The sequence below is a fragment of the Nanorana parkeri genome, unplaced genomic scaffold, assembly GCF_000935625.1.
Source record: "Nanorana parkeri isolate BGI_ZX_2015 unplaced genomic scaffold, ASM93562v1 scaffold1571, whole genome shotgun sequence".
Taxonomy (NCBI): domain Eukaryota; kingdom Metazoa; phylum Chordata; class Amphibia; order Anura; family Dicroglossidae; genus Nanorana; species Nanorana parkeri.
The window spans coordinates 77125-91636 of NW_017307839.1; the positions used below are offsets into that span (position 1 = coordinate 77125).

At 40.5% G+C, this 14512-nt stretch overlaps 1 protein-coding gene across 2 annotated transcripts in view; it reads right to left on the minus strand.

The window, feature by feature from the left end:
* RB1CC1 (RB1 inducible coiled-coil 1) overlaps nt 1–14512 on the minus strand; it is a 117765-nt gene that overhangs the window by 38645 nt on the left and 64608 nt on the right. For both annotated transcript variants that reach the window (XM_018570679.1, XM_018570678.1), the window contains exons 14-16: nt 11158–13055; nt 3080–3230; nt 854–962 (exon numbers count right to left, since the gene is read on the minus strand). In XM_018570679.1, the coding sequence (XP_018426181.1) occupies nt 854–962; nt 3080–3230; nt 11158–13055 (2158 nt within the window). The remainder of the gene's footprint in view (nt 1–853; nt 963–3079; nt 3231–11157; nt 13056–14512) is intronic.

The following is a 14512-nucleotide window of genomic DNA, read 5'->3' on the forward strand; positions in this document are numbered from 1 at the left end:
TGCATCACCTTTCAACATCTCGTGGAGTCACGAGGCGGCCCAACGAAGTCATCTCGTGGCCCAACAAAGTACTGATGGGGTGGTCATAATAATCTGGCCACTCAGTGTAATGTTACCATGTCTGTCTCCTGACCATAAATTGATCATGGAAGAACTAATAACAGCTCTTGAAATCAAAATGGCAATAAAACAGGCAAAACTATCTCCAGCTCCTGGACCAGATGATTTGCCGATTTCCTTTTATAAGAAATTCTCTGAGGTTTTGGTGCCTCGAATCGAGATGTTCTTTAATAACCTTAGGGCGGGAGAATGTTTAGATTCTGATCTCAATAGGGTATTTTTTATCAGTGATCCCTAAACCTAATAAAGATACTGGGGAGGTCTCTAATTATAGGCCAATATCTTTAATTAATAATGCCTTGAAAATCTTAACTAAAATTGTTGAAAACAGTAGCTGTATACTTATTTTTTTTCAGCTCAGCCAATGTAAACCAAGGTATTCACTATAAAACATTCTCCATAATATTTATTAAATATAAAACATACATGCTACTATATGTTTTGTGCTGCTATAATCTATAATAATCTCCTCTGCAAATAATTTCCATTAAATGTGTAGAAAATAAATAGAAAATATTCTGACAGAAAATGACACCTTCTGAAAATAGGCAATTTGTGGACCCTGTATACCTATTTTGGCAATAAGTTATTCAGTAGTTTTTATAAGCGGGTCAGCTAAATAATTAACAAAACTGTAATAAACATACAATATTAGAAAATAGCATATTCTATCTGAATTGTGCAAAGGTTATACATTTCCATTAAAGAGATCTGAAGTGGACCTTATAATTACCCTTATCTCTGTCTTGCTGTAGTGTAACACTCTTTAGTTTTTCACTGAGGTCACAAATTATATTCTCCTTCTTTACTTTCTCTCTTGTCAAAACGGTGTTAAAGTTCGTCTATGGGGGGGAAAAAAAATCTTAATACATAAAACATTCAACATTACATTTTCACAGATTACTTTTTTTGGAGTCCTCCTTAAAGTGACACTGCACTCAGGAGTTAAATCTTAAAAATACATTAAAGTACCCTAACTATTAACAAAATGTGTCTTATTTGTGTATCACTCGGCTGTAGATCCTCAAATCATCTCTGAATTTGTCCTGACACTGTCCTTCCTTCTGGAGGGGGTGTACTTTTGTTCCCCATGGTTCCTGTGTGTACTTCATGCTTTTACTCTAATAGCATTCTTCTTCTTCCCAAAGTCACAGCACATCCCAGATAAATTAATCACAAGTCACAGAAAACAGCCACCTGCAGCCATGCTCCTTTCCTCTTAGGGGGCGTTAACAGGGAATGCAGCCCCGTCCTCAGCTTTTTTTTTTTCTAACTCTATCTGCCGTGGCCGTGCTTTCTCTAGCCAAGCTCACTGTGTACGGCTGGAGTGTGCACGCTGACGTGTGGGAGCAGGAGGCAGAGTCTCAACAGAGAAGCAGCAAGCTGACTCAGCCTTCCTTCTCTTTCCCTCTCTCTTAACCGATCTTCTACTGCTCTGTCTCAGTAATCAGATGCTTGCAGCAGTTGTAAGGAAACCTGTTCCCCATAAATCTTAGTTCCCCCTGACCGTTCAGCTATTACAATAACCCCGCCCCTTCCTTACAGCTGCTTAGTATTTACATAGCCCTGCCCCCTCTCTGCAAGCTCCGGTGTTCTATGAGAAAGAGGCGAACATCTCCTCTCACATTGCTTGCTCTGAGTGTTCAGCTTACCCCTCCCCCTCCGTGCAGGAAATCTCTCACTTGTCTCCCCGTCACATGTCACCGCTCTCAGTGTTGTGTTGCTGCGATCTAATATTTCCTGTCACATCCCCATCCGCGCTCCTCATCCCCATCCGCGCTCATCATCCCCATCCGCACTTCCCATCCACGCTCCCCATCCCCATCCATGGGATGAGGAGCGCGGATGGGGATGAGGAGCGCGGGTGGGGATGAGGAGCGCGGGTGGGGATGAGGAGTGAGGATGCGGATGAGCAGTGGGGATGAGGAGTGAGGATGGGGATGAGATGCAGGGATGAGGAGCACGGATGGGGATGCGCAATGTGGATGGGGAGCAGGGGTGAGGAGTGCGGATGAGGAGTGCGGATGGGGATGAGGAGGGAGGATGGGGAGCAGGGATGAGGAGTGCGGATGAGGAGTGAGGATGGGGATGAGGAGTGCGGATGGGGATGAGCAGTGAGGATGGGGATGTGGCAGGAAATATCAGATTGCAGCAACACAACACTGAGAGCGGTGACATGTGACGTGGAGACAAGTCAGATATTTCCTGTACAGGGGGGTTAGGGGAAGCTGATTGATCAGAACACACAATGTGAGAGGAGACATTCGTCTCTTTCTCATAGAACACCGAAGCTTGCAGAGAGGGGGCGGGGCTATGTAAATACTGAGCAGCTGTAAGGAAGGGGCGGGGTTATGGTAAAAGCTGAACGGACAGGGGGAACTAAGATTTACGGGGAACATGTTTTTCCATAAAACTGCTGCACATTTTCAAGACGGAGAGAGAGGAAGGCGGGGCGAAGGCACTGAGGAGAAACGGCCTTCCATGCACGCGCTGTCATTTGCTGGCACAGACTTGGGGACGTGGAGGTAGGAAGAGAGCTGCTGTGCATGCCCATGTATTCGTGGACGCGCAGCAGTTCTCAAGGAACGCCGTCAGTCACAGTGAGAATGATCAGTTGGGAAGATCATAACAGTATTGTCAGGATACTTACAAGGACCTGCTCTAATAAGGGAATAGGCTAAATAAACTACACTGATCATGCTGCTCATCTCTTTGTAACTCCCTCCTCATGAATCCAATTTGTACTAGATGTATCTGGTTACATTTTTGAGTTTGACAAACATTAAACTGTCAGAATCTGTGAACTGCTATTTAAACTAGACAGGTGATGTATTTTTATTGTATGTTATCTATGAATATTACATTTTTACAGTGGCTTTGTTGGTCTATAACAACACTTAGTTTATAGTTGTCACAATCAATTTGAAATAAGTAACTGGCTTTATGGCTACAATGATACCTGCTGCTCTGCAATTAGGGATATCCTGAGGCTCTGTAGCTCCTCAGCCTTTCTTCTCTCCTGCAGGTCAATATGCTCAACGAATAACTGTTTTCCATGCTGAAGCGTTTCCTGGAGTTCAGAGATCAAACTATATGTAGCTCCAGGGGGACTTAAAAGGGAGAACAGAGAAAATTGTTAACGCACAAATAAACCTTCAGACAGAGTTGTTTATCATAAATGTGCATGCATATTGCATTTCCATCCACCTAATTTTTTTTATAAAAACATGAAAAATTTCTATTTAAACTATCACAGCACCTCCAGCAGTGCAGCAATCATGTTTTTTTCTTGTGATGAGCTGCTTGCTGCTGATGTATAGAGCATAGTGAATGTATGCAATGAACACAGATCATAGTCTGCTCAGATTGTTAGTCTCACCTCCATGGCAATGTTTCAGTCTTACCACCAGACTCGAGCAGAAGAACACCAGACATCACCACTCGCCTTTCTAAGTTGACCCCCCACCACCACCAAAGCCTTATATTTACCTTTCCCTTCCCCCTCCAAGAAATGTATTGCGTGGCCTACTGGGCACCACACAGCATTTTCTTCAATATCTCCTGTCTGGTCTCTTGCTTTTTCTGCACTGTGTGGCACGTGACATATCCTTCCCTGCATAACACTGGAGGAGAACAGGTAAAGTGCTATGCACAAGACATTGGCAGGTCATGTGACTGGGATATCCCCCTTCCGGTACTTTCTTTTTTTCCCCACTCAATAAAATAAATGGAGCTTTACAGTCATAAGGAAGCACATTGGATGGCACATTTGTAAAGCACAATTCTATGCTTTAAAATAATCTTAAAGCTGTGGTATTTATATGCTTAATAAATTGGGTCCCTAAGCCCTTTCCTCTTTCATTTAGCTGTCAAAAGGGGTGAGGCATAGCATCAGGAGTTAAAACAATCTCAACTTGTTTCACAAAAGGACAGGCAATATGCATACTTTAAATGTAATGTGATCCTAGTATTTTTTTCCTTAAAGCAGTGCAAACAATAAAAATTCCTCTAATCTAGTTATGTATTAAAAAAACAACAAGTAGCAGAACTCAATCCGTGTTAATATTGGCTTTTTGTAATCCCTGTAGCGTAGCATTCCTAATGACAGAGGGAGGGACAGTGATAACAGACAAATACAACTCTATCCCTTTGCGAATTGCCATCAGTCTAACATTATGAATACGTACAGCTGGGAAGAGCGTAGGGATAATGTCATCAGTGTGCTGCTTCTCTTTCATGCTCCAATCAGAAGGTTGAGCTAAGCAAGGTGGCTAAGGAAGCAAAGCCTACAAGAGTCTACAATAATGCACATGAAAGACATTCAAGTAAGTTAGAACATACACTCACTGGCCACTTTATTAGGTACACCTTGCTAGTAACCGATTTAACCCCCTTTTGACGTCAGAACTGTGTTAATTCTTTGCGGCCTAGATTCAACAAGATGCTGGAAACATTCCTGAGAGTTTGGTCCATATTAACATAATAGCATCAGGCAGTTGCAGCAGATTTTTCAGCTGCACATCAATGATGCGATTCTCCCTTTCCACCACATCCCAAAGGTGCTCTACTGGATTGAGATCTGGTGACTGTGGATGCTATTTGAACTCATCAGCTGGAACTAGTCTGGCATTCTACTCTGACGTCTGGCATCAATAAGGCATTTTCACCCATAGAACTGCTGCTAACTGGATATTTTCTTTTATAAGACTCTATGAACCCTAGAGATGGTTGTGCGTTAAGATCCCAGTAGATCAGCAGTTGCTGAAATACTCAGACAAGTCCGTCTAGCAACAACAACCATGCCATGTTCAAAGTCACTTGAATCACCTTTCTTCCCCATTCTGATGTTTGTCTGGCACAAACAACTATGCCACATTCAAAGTCTCTTAAATCACCTTTCTTCTTAATTCTAATGCCCGTCTGGCATGATGCCCGTCTTGCACTAACAACCATGCCACGTTCAAAGTCTCCTAAATCACCTTTCTTCCCCATTCTGCTCGGTTTGAACTTCAGCAGATCATCTTGACCATGTCTACATGCCTAAATGCAATACGTTAGTGCCATTGCAATAACAAACAGTTGAACAGATGTACCTAATAAAGTGGCCAGTGAGTGTATATGTGGTGCCGATCCAGCTGCTGCCATCGGTGGGGAGAAGAGCAGCTGTCAGGCGGCTGAGTGGGGCAGTGCAGGGAGGAGACAGCTGTCAGGACGCCGAGCAAGGCGGTGCAGGAGGGGAGCTCGGCCTCCTATGACAGGCAGAGCAGTCAGGATGGAGAGCGGAGCACAAACACTCAGCGATCAGTACCGATCGTTGAGTGTTTGTACATAAATGAAGACAAAGTAAGCTTACTGTGTCCCCAGTTATGAATGAACAGGAAGTGCTCTACATTACTTCCTGTTTATTCATGATTGTGGATAAGTAACTGATACTATCTCCACAGTCTATCATTGGACAGGAGCACTCAATATAGAGGCTTCCTGTTCATTCATAACAGGGGCTCCAGAAAAAGAGATCGTGTCCTCAATCTCTTTTTTATTTTAAAAGGGAAATATCAGGGGTCTTTTCAGACCCCTAATATTTCCCCAAAGTCCCTAACTGTAAAGTAAAAAAAAATAATGTAAAACATTTTTAAAAAGTTGGATAAACACACAATATTATTTTTCGTTTCGGTCTAAACGTTTAATTTCAGTGCATCCATAATAGGATCCCTCTAGACTACTTTTAACACTCCTAGTCTGGATAGCTCCCCTTCACTTCTCTGTTGAATTTAATGTTGTATTCACATACTATGAAATATAAGGTCAGGGTCAGCTTCTGGGAAATGCGTTAAAAAAGATTCTAAAATTGTTACAAATATTTTCCAAATATGAGCAGTTATTTCACAAAATTGTCATGAATGACCTAACAGTCTCTTTGGTGTTACAACAAATTTACATGAAGCAGCAATTTGGGGATATGGGGAGCCTTACTTTGTCAGAGATAACAAATATGACACACTTGTAGATAATCAGAGACATCGATACATGCCTCTGCACACCCCTAACTATGTTAGTCCTTTCTATGGTGCCAACATATTCAGCACTGTTAAAAAAAACAACATTCAAACCATATATATAATTACCTACTTTATCAGAAAGAACAACCCCATTAAGCATTATTTGCACCTATGATTGACATGTGACACAACAATATGTTCTATGATTTTAGAAAATGTACCGCGTTTGTGAATAAACCAGCTTTCTACAGCATATACATGGTTATAAATGCCATATATACGTCTATGATTTGTGTGCAGGCCTTACCATTCATAGAGAAGGCGGCTAGAACAATGAAATATTGTAAAATAATGTGTTCAATTTAGCTTAATCCAGGCTGTAAGTTACTCAAGACAATGTAGTAAAAGAGGTGGGAACAGACACAATTTCTGGGAGTGAAAGGAAATAAACTGCAAATGAGCTGCTCTCCAGGGAAAGTGCAAAACAGTGATTTTAGGATTCCTAATAAAAAAAAAAAATCCTGCTCCTAATTACACTGTAATTCATAAAACGTATTCTTAGTAAAGCCAGAAAAGCACAATCAGAGAGGTGATCAATAACTTGAAGGAATCACTTCTCGCAAGTCGTGACCTTTGCCTCATTTTAGAGTTCGGAATAATCTATTATCAGACTGTATACCAAATGTTGTGGCCAACAGCCAGTTTGTTTTCTGTGACATTATGTTTCTTCTGCATGAATGAAGTTCAGTTGCTAGTCAGAAGGTTAATAACGGTGTCTAGGGAAATCCAAGTGAACATTCCCACCACACCCCAGTACCGATGTGATACCACAAATTATTTATCATGCCACTATGTATATGACCTGATTCTACCATTTAGACCCATAGATAAAGTTGTCATCATGTGGTTAGATGGAAAAAGATTAAAGTTTTAAATTGTTTTGCGTCTTCCTTTGTTCTCATATTTACTATTAATGATGCATAATAAGATACACTGCTACTATCATTAGTGGCCCTCACTCATTGCATTTATGAATGTATTTATAGCACTGTGGCTTCTGGTATAAGCAGTTACCAGATACTTTAGGGGAAGAGAAAAAGTTTAGTATCTATGACAATTGTTTAGTAATGCATGCTTGTACCACCGACATAAGGCTTACGGCGGAACACAACCGCTTGCAGGTGGCCACGTCAGTAAGCCTTACGTCGGTGGCTTTCACCATTCTGCTATAAGCTCATGATCACTAAAGCGACCATGAACTTAATACAAAAAGGGTCCCCCTGACGGACCTCTGTAAATTAATAGCCATCATCAGCGGCTGAAAAGCCGCTGATGACAGTTATTAACAAAAATTCCGTCACTGCCGGACGTCACTGCCAGACACCGCAACCCTGCCTCTCCTCCCTGTCTGGAGCCGCTCCAAGCTCCGATCTGTTTCTCCTCCGATCCCCACTGCTCTCACTCCCCTCTCCCCCCACCACCCCCCCCACACATATAAACAATTTTTTTACATAAGTTGCTTATTTACAGTTTTGCGTTACTTCATTTTTTTTTTGAGTTTCGCAAAAAGGCAGAATTTAAAATTTACACATATTTGTTATTTATTAACACAATACAGTTTTATCTTTTAGATTTAGTCAGAAAAAGTATTTTTTTTGTGTGCACTGATACTGATTTTAGGGTTTAAAGGTGTTCTGGAGGTCTTGGCAGCGAAAGGGTTAAAGAGTTCGTAAACCCAAAATCTTAAAGTGACATTAGACTTAGGCGTTAAATCTTAAAAATGCATTCAAGCACCCTAACTATTAACAAAAATGTAGCTTATTTATGTATCAATCAGCTTGAGATCCTCAAATCATCTCTGAATTTGTGCCGACACTGCCCTTCCTTCTGGAGGGTGGCTACTTTTATCCTCATAGTCCCTGTGTGCGTTGTAAAGTAGTCACCGCTCCAAGCTCGCTCCCATGATGGACTACAATCTCACGTTCAGTTTATAAATTTGTTTTGAGATTGGAGTCCATCACAGGAGCAAGCTTGGAATGGTGGCTACTTTACAACACACCCAGGGTAATTTGTTTTGAAGTAATAGTTTATAAAGTGAGTGAGCTTGGAGCAGTGACTACTTTACAACACAAACATGGGAAACAAAAGTAGCCACCCTCCAAAAGGAAGGACAATGTAAGCACAAATTCAGAGATGACTTGATCTACAGCCCAGTGATACACAGATATATCTACCCATGCACCTACTAACATCACATTTTAGAATAGGAAGGGGGGTCCCTACCAGTGAGGGTAACAGCAAAAAGGTGGCATCAATGTAAAATAAAACATTAGCCCACAATTAAAGTTCAGCAAAAATTATGTTTGTTTGTGTTCAGTGAACTTAAGAAGAGATATTGTGCAAACATGACTGAACATAGGATTTGCCGACAATTCTTATTCCTTTTACGTCTCAAAGTCTACTTGTGGTATTTATGTCAAAGGAAAGCCTGGTTTTTGTCAAGTGTCTACAAAAAGCTGGTTCTGTTTCAGAAGGAAATAGCTGAATATGTACATTAGCCAAAAAAAGCCCAACTAGTATAACCTCACACGATTTATAAAATATGTCTTTGGTACTATCTGAAAAACACATTTATGCCAATAATCTGCAGCTTTGTTCATCAAGCAGACAACTCATCAAATATTGCATCCAAAAATTAGACATTTATAGCCAAAATTGGTTAAAAATGTTTCTTGTTTATAGCACAATCCTAGCCTTAGATAAAGGATAATCAAGGCTGCAATAAACATTCAAGCATGTTAAACCCGATCTTTGGGGTAACCTTGATACCTCAAGTTGTTGCCATTACAAATGATTCTTACAGTGAATAAGTCTTATGCTTTTTGTTTGCCTCTCCTTCCTTGAACTTTCTTTTGGTTATGATGTCTGCTCGGTACCATAGGTCATGATACTGTAACCTGCATAATATGATAGTTGTGCTTAATAAACGTTGTAGATGTTTTGTTAATGATATCCCAATCACCTGTATATACTGCAACAATTACTTGTTATGTCCTGCCGGTCTCCGGAAGGGAACTAGATGATCCCGATGGGCTTACTCAGTTTAAATACATAATGCCGGGTAACTTCACAACGGGGTTAGAGATATTCCATCTTCGTTTCTACCCCGGTATTTTATAAGTATTCAGTTGGCCTCCTTTTCCTTCGTTATTTCCCGATCTCTTCCAGACAGACTATGGGCGTCATCGTCCTCGGACGACCAGCCTAAACCCAACCCCCCGCTGGGCGGATACCGGTGACGTACTAGTCTCCGACGGTCCGCAATCCGCTGGGGGGTGTGGTCCCTCGAGGGTCACATGACGGGTCATGACGTCATTACGTCACAGGCTGATTTAGACGCCCGCGTAGGCCATCGTTGATTCAGATGTTCGGTGAGGCATGTAGGGACACACACCGATGGCCTCTTTTGGAATGGAACACAAGGGACACAGTGGATTTGAAAACAGGCTGCCGCCCCTTGGCTATCCTCTAATCCATCTAATATACAGGTACCTTTTTTCCCTCACATGAACCTGATAAACTTGCTATTCACTCTATTGGTAATCACGATTTTCAGAGCACAGGTGCAGCACTGATGAGGTGGCTTGCTGGGCTTCGTTGAACACTAACATTCTTTCGGTGTCTTTTTTCTTGTTTCTGGCAAGTGATTGGTTGTATTAGGGAAGGTATTCCTCTTCTACCTCCCCTTCTTTCTTTTTGAATTTCAGCCCTAGGAAGTTCCTCCTGTATGACATCTATATCTACTTAGGGGATGTCTTTGGCTTTCTCTTCTTTTTCTTTCTTTTTCTCTTTCTCTGCTTGCTCCTGTTTTTTCGTAGATCATGCCGCTTGACATTATATGGGCCTTTTTCATGCCTAGACGCTGTTACCCTAATTCATTCTACTGTCTGGGCGAAATTTTAAACTTCTGAACTGCTGAATACTGCCCTATGGGGCATCGGGTGGCCTCACCTGGGACTGGTAAGACTGGCACCACTATATACATATATTTGAATATTTCTTTGTTTTTTTGTTTTCTTTCTGCTCTCTGCTTGTTGTTATTTGTTTGTGGAAACAATGGCGGATTTTATACTTTGGATTTTTGAGTGCATTATTGTCTATTACGCATATATACTTTCTCATACGATCTATTAGATGCTGATTAGATAACTTATGTGATTGTTCTACATTCTTAATTTAGACCACCTTTAGACATGAAGAAGCGTTGTGATACGCGAAACGCGTTGTCGCTATATTCCACCAGCTCCAACTCCCTGAGTCAAAACTAAGAAACCATACAAAAAATATATATATTTTTTAAAAATCATGTACAATGTTAACCCTATTTGTTAATGGTTGATAAATATCAATCGACGTTAATAGGACAGGAATCCAAAACCACGATGAGTGCTATATAATCATGTTGAACTAATCACAGCTAGCCACAGATGGCGATACACTGAATCCATATCTAACGGATGGTGTCAAATGCCTATAAAGCTAAATCCTCTCGGTTTCTTCAATATTTAAACCCCAACGAATAGCTACAGATTAGCCGTCTAGCCAATTGAAGTGTTGAGACCTACAAATTAACTATACTTATGTATTAACTAGCTAAACTAATTATGTTAATTTGGTCTAAACCAATTAATACTCAGGGCATTGGTGGATATTGGAGGTGTTTCTGCTCCTTTTTTGCTCTTCTTCTTCTACATTGTGATTTACTTTTTTTTAATCATATATTTAATAAAATGTATACATTTTATATAAAAACATTTCTGTTTTTATACTCACTTAGAGTGCCTAAAACCCCCCACCCTACCAAACATTTTCTTTTCTTACAAAACCAAAGATGTGCAGACAACCAGCATCTGCAGAAGAGGGTCAGCAATGGCAGCCTTTGTATTTCTGCCTGAGACTCCACTACTGTGGATCATTCACCTCTGGTTCATTCACAAACCTACGGTACATGGTAAAGTGTATATAGATTGCCTCCTACCTCTTGCCAAATTGTTGTTGAAGGAGCTGTACTTTTTCTGAGAGTTCTTTTTCAACATTCTGCATATGCAACTCAAAGTCTTTAACACTGAGATGCGCTGCATCTTCTTTTTCACATGTAAACTTCTGTGGCAAGGTTTCCTTTTCAAGCTTCTGTTCTCGATCTTCTTCAAGTTTTTGTATAGTAGCTTCATACATCTCTTTCTGTTCCTTTACAGCCTTTTCATGCTGCTCAGTTTGTGTTTCAAGTACTTTCAAAGTGTCTTCTAATTTAGTTTGTAAGACATTTAGTTCTTCTCGAAGCCTACTTTCTCTTTCTAGTGCTTGCTGATGGGCAGTGGTCAAAGTACTACTGTCTCTTTGTAATGATTTGGTTTGCGCTTCGTGACTATACAGCATCTGAGAAATACATTGTTCTTTCTCCATTGTCAATAATATTTTGAGCTCTTCCAGTCCCTGTTCATGTTCCCCTTTCTGATTTTTTATCACATTATTTAAGCGAATAATCTCTTTTTTTAGTATTTCCGTCTCCTCACCAACTTGGTAATTCAAAGTGTCCTGCTGCTGTGCTTTGTTTTCTTCCATTATTAATTTCATTTCATCAACTTCCCCTTCTTTAAGTGCCAACTCCACTTCTAATTTACATCTAATATCAGAAAGTTCTGAAATTCTAAGGTTTAGTTCTTGAAGTTGAAAATCTTTATCCTTGACCACAGCTGCAGAAGATTCCTGCAACTGGCCCACTTTTTGTTTATTTTCTAACTGCAGTTTTTCTATGCAGCATTTATTTTCCACTTTTACATCTTCAAGTTCTTGCGCATGCCTGAGTTGTAAATGATCTTCTAATTCTTTGAGGTGTGTTTGCTCTAAAACTTTGAACTCCTCCTTGAGAAGTCTAAGTTTTTCTTCGTTCTCAGCATGAAGTTTCTTTAAGTCCTCTAAGGTTGTTTCTCGGGACTCTTTAAGCGTTTGCATTTCATACATTTGTTCCCTCATGGCACTTTCCAGATGGATCATTTTCTGATCTCTTTCATTTTGTAAGTGAAGAAAGGTTTCATTTTCACTTTTGACAGCAGCAACCTCCGTTTGTTTAGTTTGCAAATCTTCTTTTAGTCCTGTAATATCATTTTTCAGCTGTTTTATGACTTCCTCGTTTACATTGAGGTCTTCCTTTGACAGCTGCAGTCGCTTTTCATAAGATTTTTCTAAAAGCTGCAATTCCTCAAAATGTTTCTCTTTCAATGCGTTTTCAAGAGAGGCATTAGCATGTTGAACCATTTTTAGGATCTCTGCAGAAACAGATTTAATAGCACTGGCAAATTCACTCTGCTCCTTTTGTACAAGTATTTTTAATTGGCAAAGCTCTTCTCTAAAATTCCGCAAATTGGCTTGCGATTCTTGAGCAACGACTTTGCATCTGTCCACACAAGCTTTCAAAGATATGTTTTCGGCACTGTCGTGTTTACCACCTTTTGTGTTTTGCATACGCCTGCTGTCAATAGCATTTATGACGGATGAATAAAGGGACTCCACCATCATTTCTGGACTTTGTGTGTCGCTAATATTAGGGGACACTGGATTTTCTTCTATAACAAATTCATTAACAGCAGACATAAAGTCAGATTCGGGACTATCCGTTAATGAGTCTAAGTCCAAGGAACCCTGTTTAAGCGATTGCTCAATATGTGGATGGGGAATCGTCTCAAAATCAAATGTATGAGCATCAATGCTATCTGGAGACAACTCTTCTAAAGGTGCTGGAATGGAGACAGATGGACAAATGGGACCCTGAAGACTAAGTGATGGAGGGGATTTGGATGAGGTAGTAGTTGTAGCTTCAGCTGCACTTTCAATCCTTGGTGTAGTGGCAGACTGTGGTGAAACTTGACCATTAGACACCTGAAAATAAAGGCAAGAAAATCAGATAAGATATTGAATGAGTTTAAATTGTAGTGGTTATCAATAAATTGTTACGAGCAAACTATATCACACTGATAAACTTGACACTGCAAGGTACAGCACTGAGACAAGTACAGCAATATACAAGTTTACGACTGCACAAACATCAGGTGTTTCCAATAAGGGTCATTTCATACGTCTGCCATTTGCTACTTTCCTGGTGTGAAAAGCACTTAAGTATAAAAGTGAGGCATGAAACACGTACAAAAAAAAAAGTCGAAGAGGCGAAGCTAGACAAGCTGTGTGAAAAAACAAAACTACAATGCCTTCACCTGCTTTGCTTTCCAGAAGAATGGCACCATCTTTGTTCATGTATCACTCAGAGTCACCAAAATGCTGACTCTGAGTGATAGGCAAAATTATACATAGAAGAGCGCTACCACCTAAAAAATTGTTTAGATGCTAAGCATCCTGTAATGACTAACTGTTTAATTAAATCTAAATGGTCTAAGATCTAAATAAACCCCAAGTCTCTCCAGGCTGCGTCCTCGGCTGGCCGGGCCGAGCCGCGGCTATTAGAGGTCCCTGCTCTAAAAAAGAATTAATTGAAGTGTTTGGGACTTCTTGGTGTTGAGTGTGCGTTATTGTATTTGGAAGAAATGGAAGCTCATAGTTAGCAGAGTTACTAATGTGAGTTTCCTGTGGAGCTATAGTTAGCTCCGATGTTTCTCTTTGATTATCGTGGGGTTGTTTCTGAATTGTTGTGGTTGTAAATGTAACATCTGTACTTTCTGTTAACCTTTCGGGGGAAGGTATGCGGATGGATGTGTTGGTTATACCTCCATCTGAGTAGGTGAGTAAAGAGGGGAGAGTGGAACTCTTTTTAGCTACTGGCTTACTTAGTTTATTCTTTGTTTTCTTCATGATAATTGGCATTGATCTAGAAATAAATTGAAGGGAATCATCATTCCATATAAGTTTGGCCACTCTGGTGGATGGTATTGGATTTAGGGCTAAAAGTGAAATTGGACTGGGAATGAATTGGAGAGACTCCTCATCCCATATAAGTTCGGCCACTCTGGTGGATGGTACTGGGTTTATGGCTAGGAGTGGAATGGGCTTGGGTTGGTGTTTGGAGTGACGCCGAGATGTCTGTTTCCAGCTAAAAACTCTATTGAGGTTATAATCTGCAATGTCTCTGCGGAGTTTCTTGGATTTGGACTTTATAATATTGTGCTCGTGCCCATTAGTTTTATATTCTAGATTAGCTATCCAGGAATTGAACAGACATGAAGTCCCAAAAGAGTCTTGGAAGGTGGTTCGTAATTCCTGTACTGTTCTAGTGGTATGTGCTAATTTGCGTTTTCTCTGGATAATAACAAGTTCAATCCACTTTTTGGTGCAAAACTCCGCCAGGAGGTCCCAATTTGAAGCCAAATCTTGCTCCAGAAAGTCAC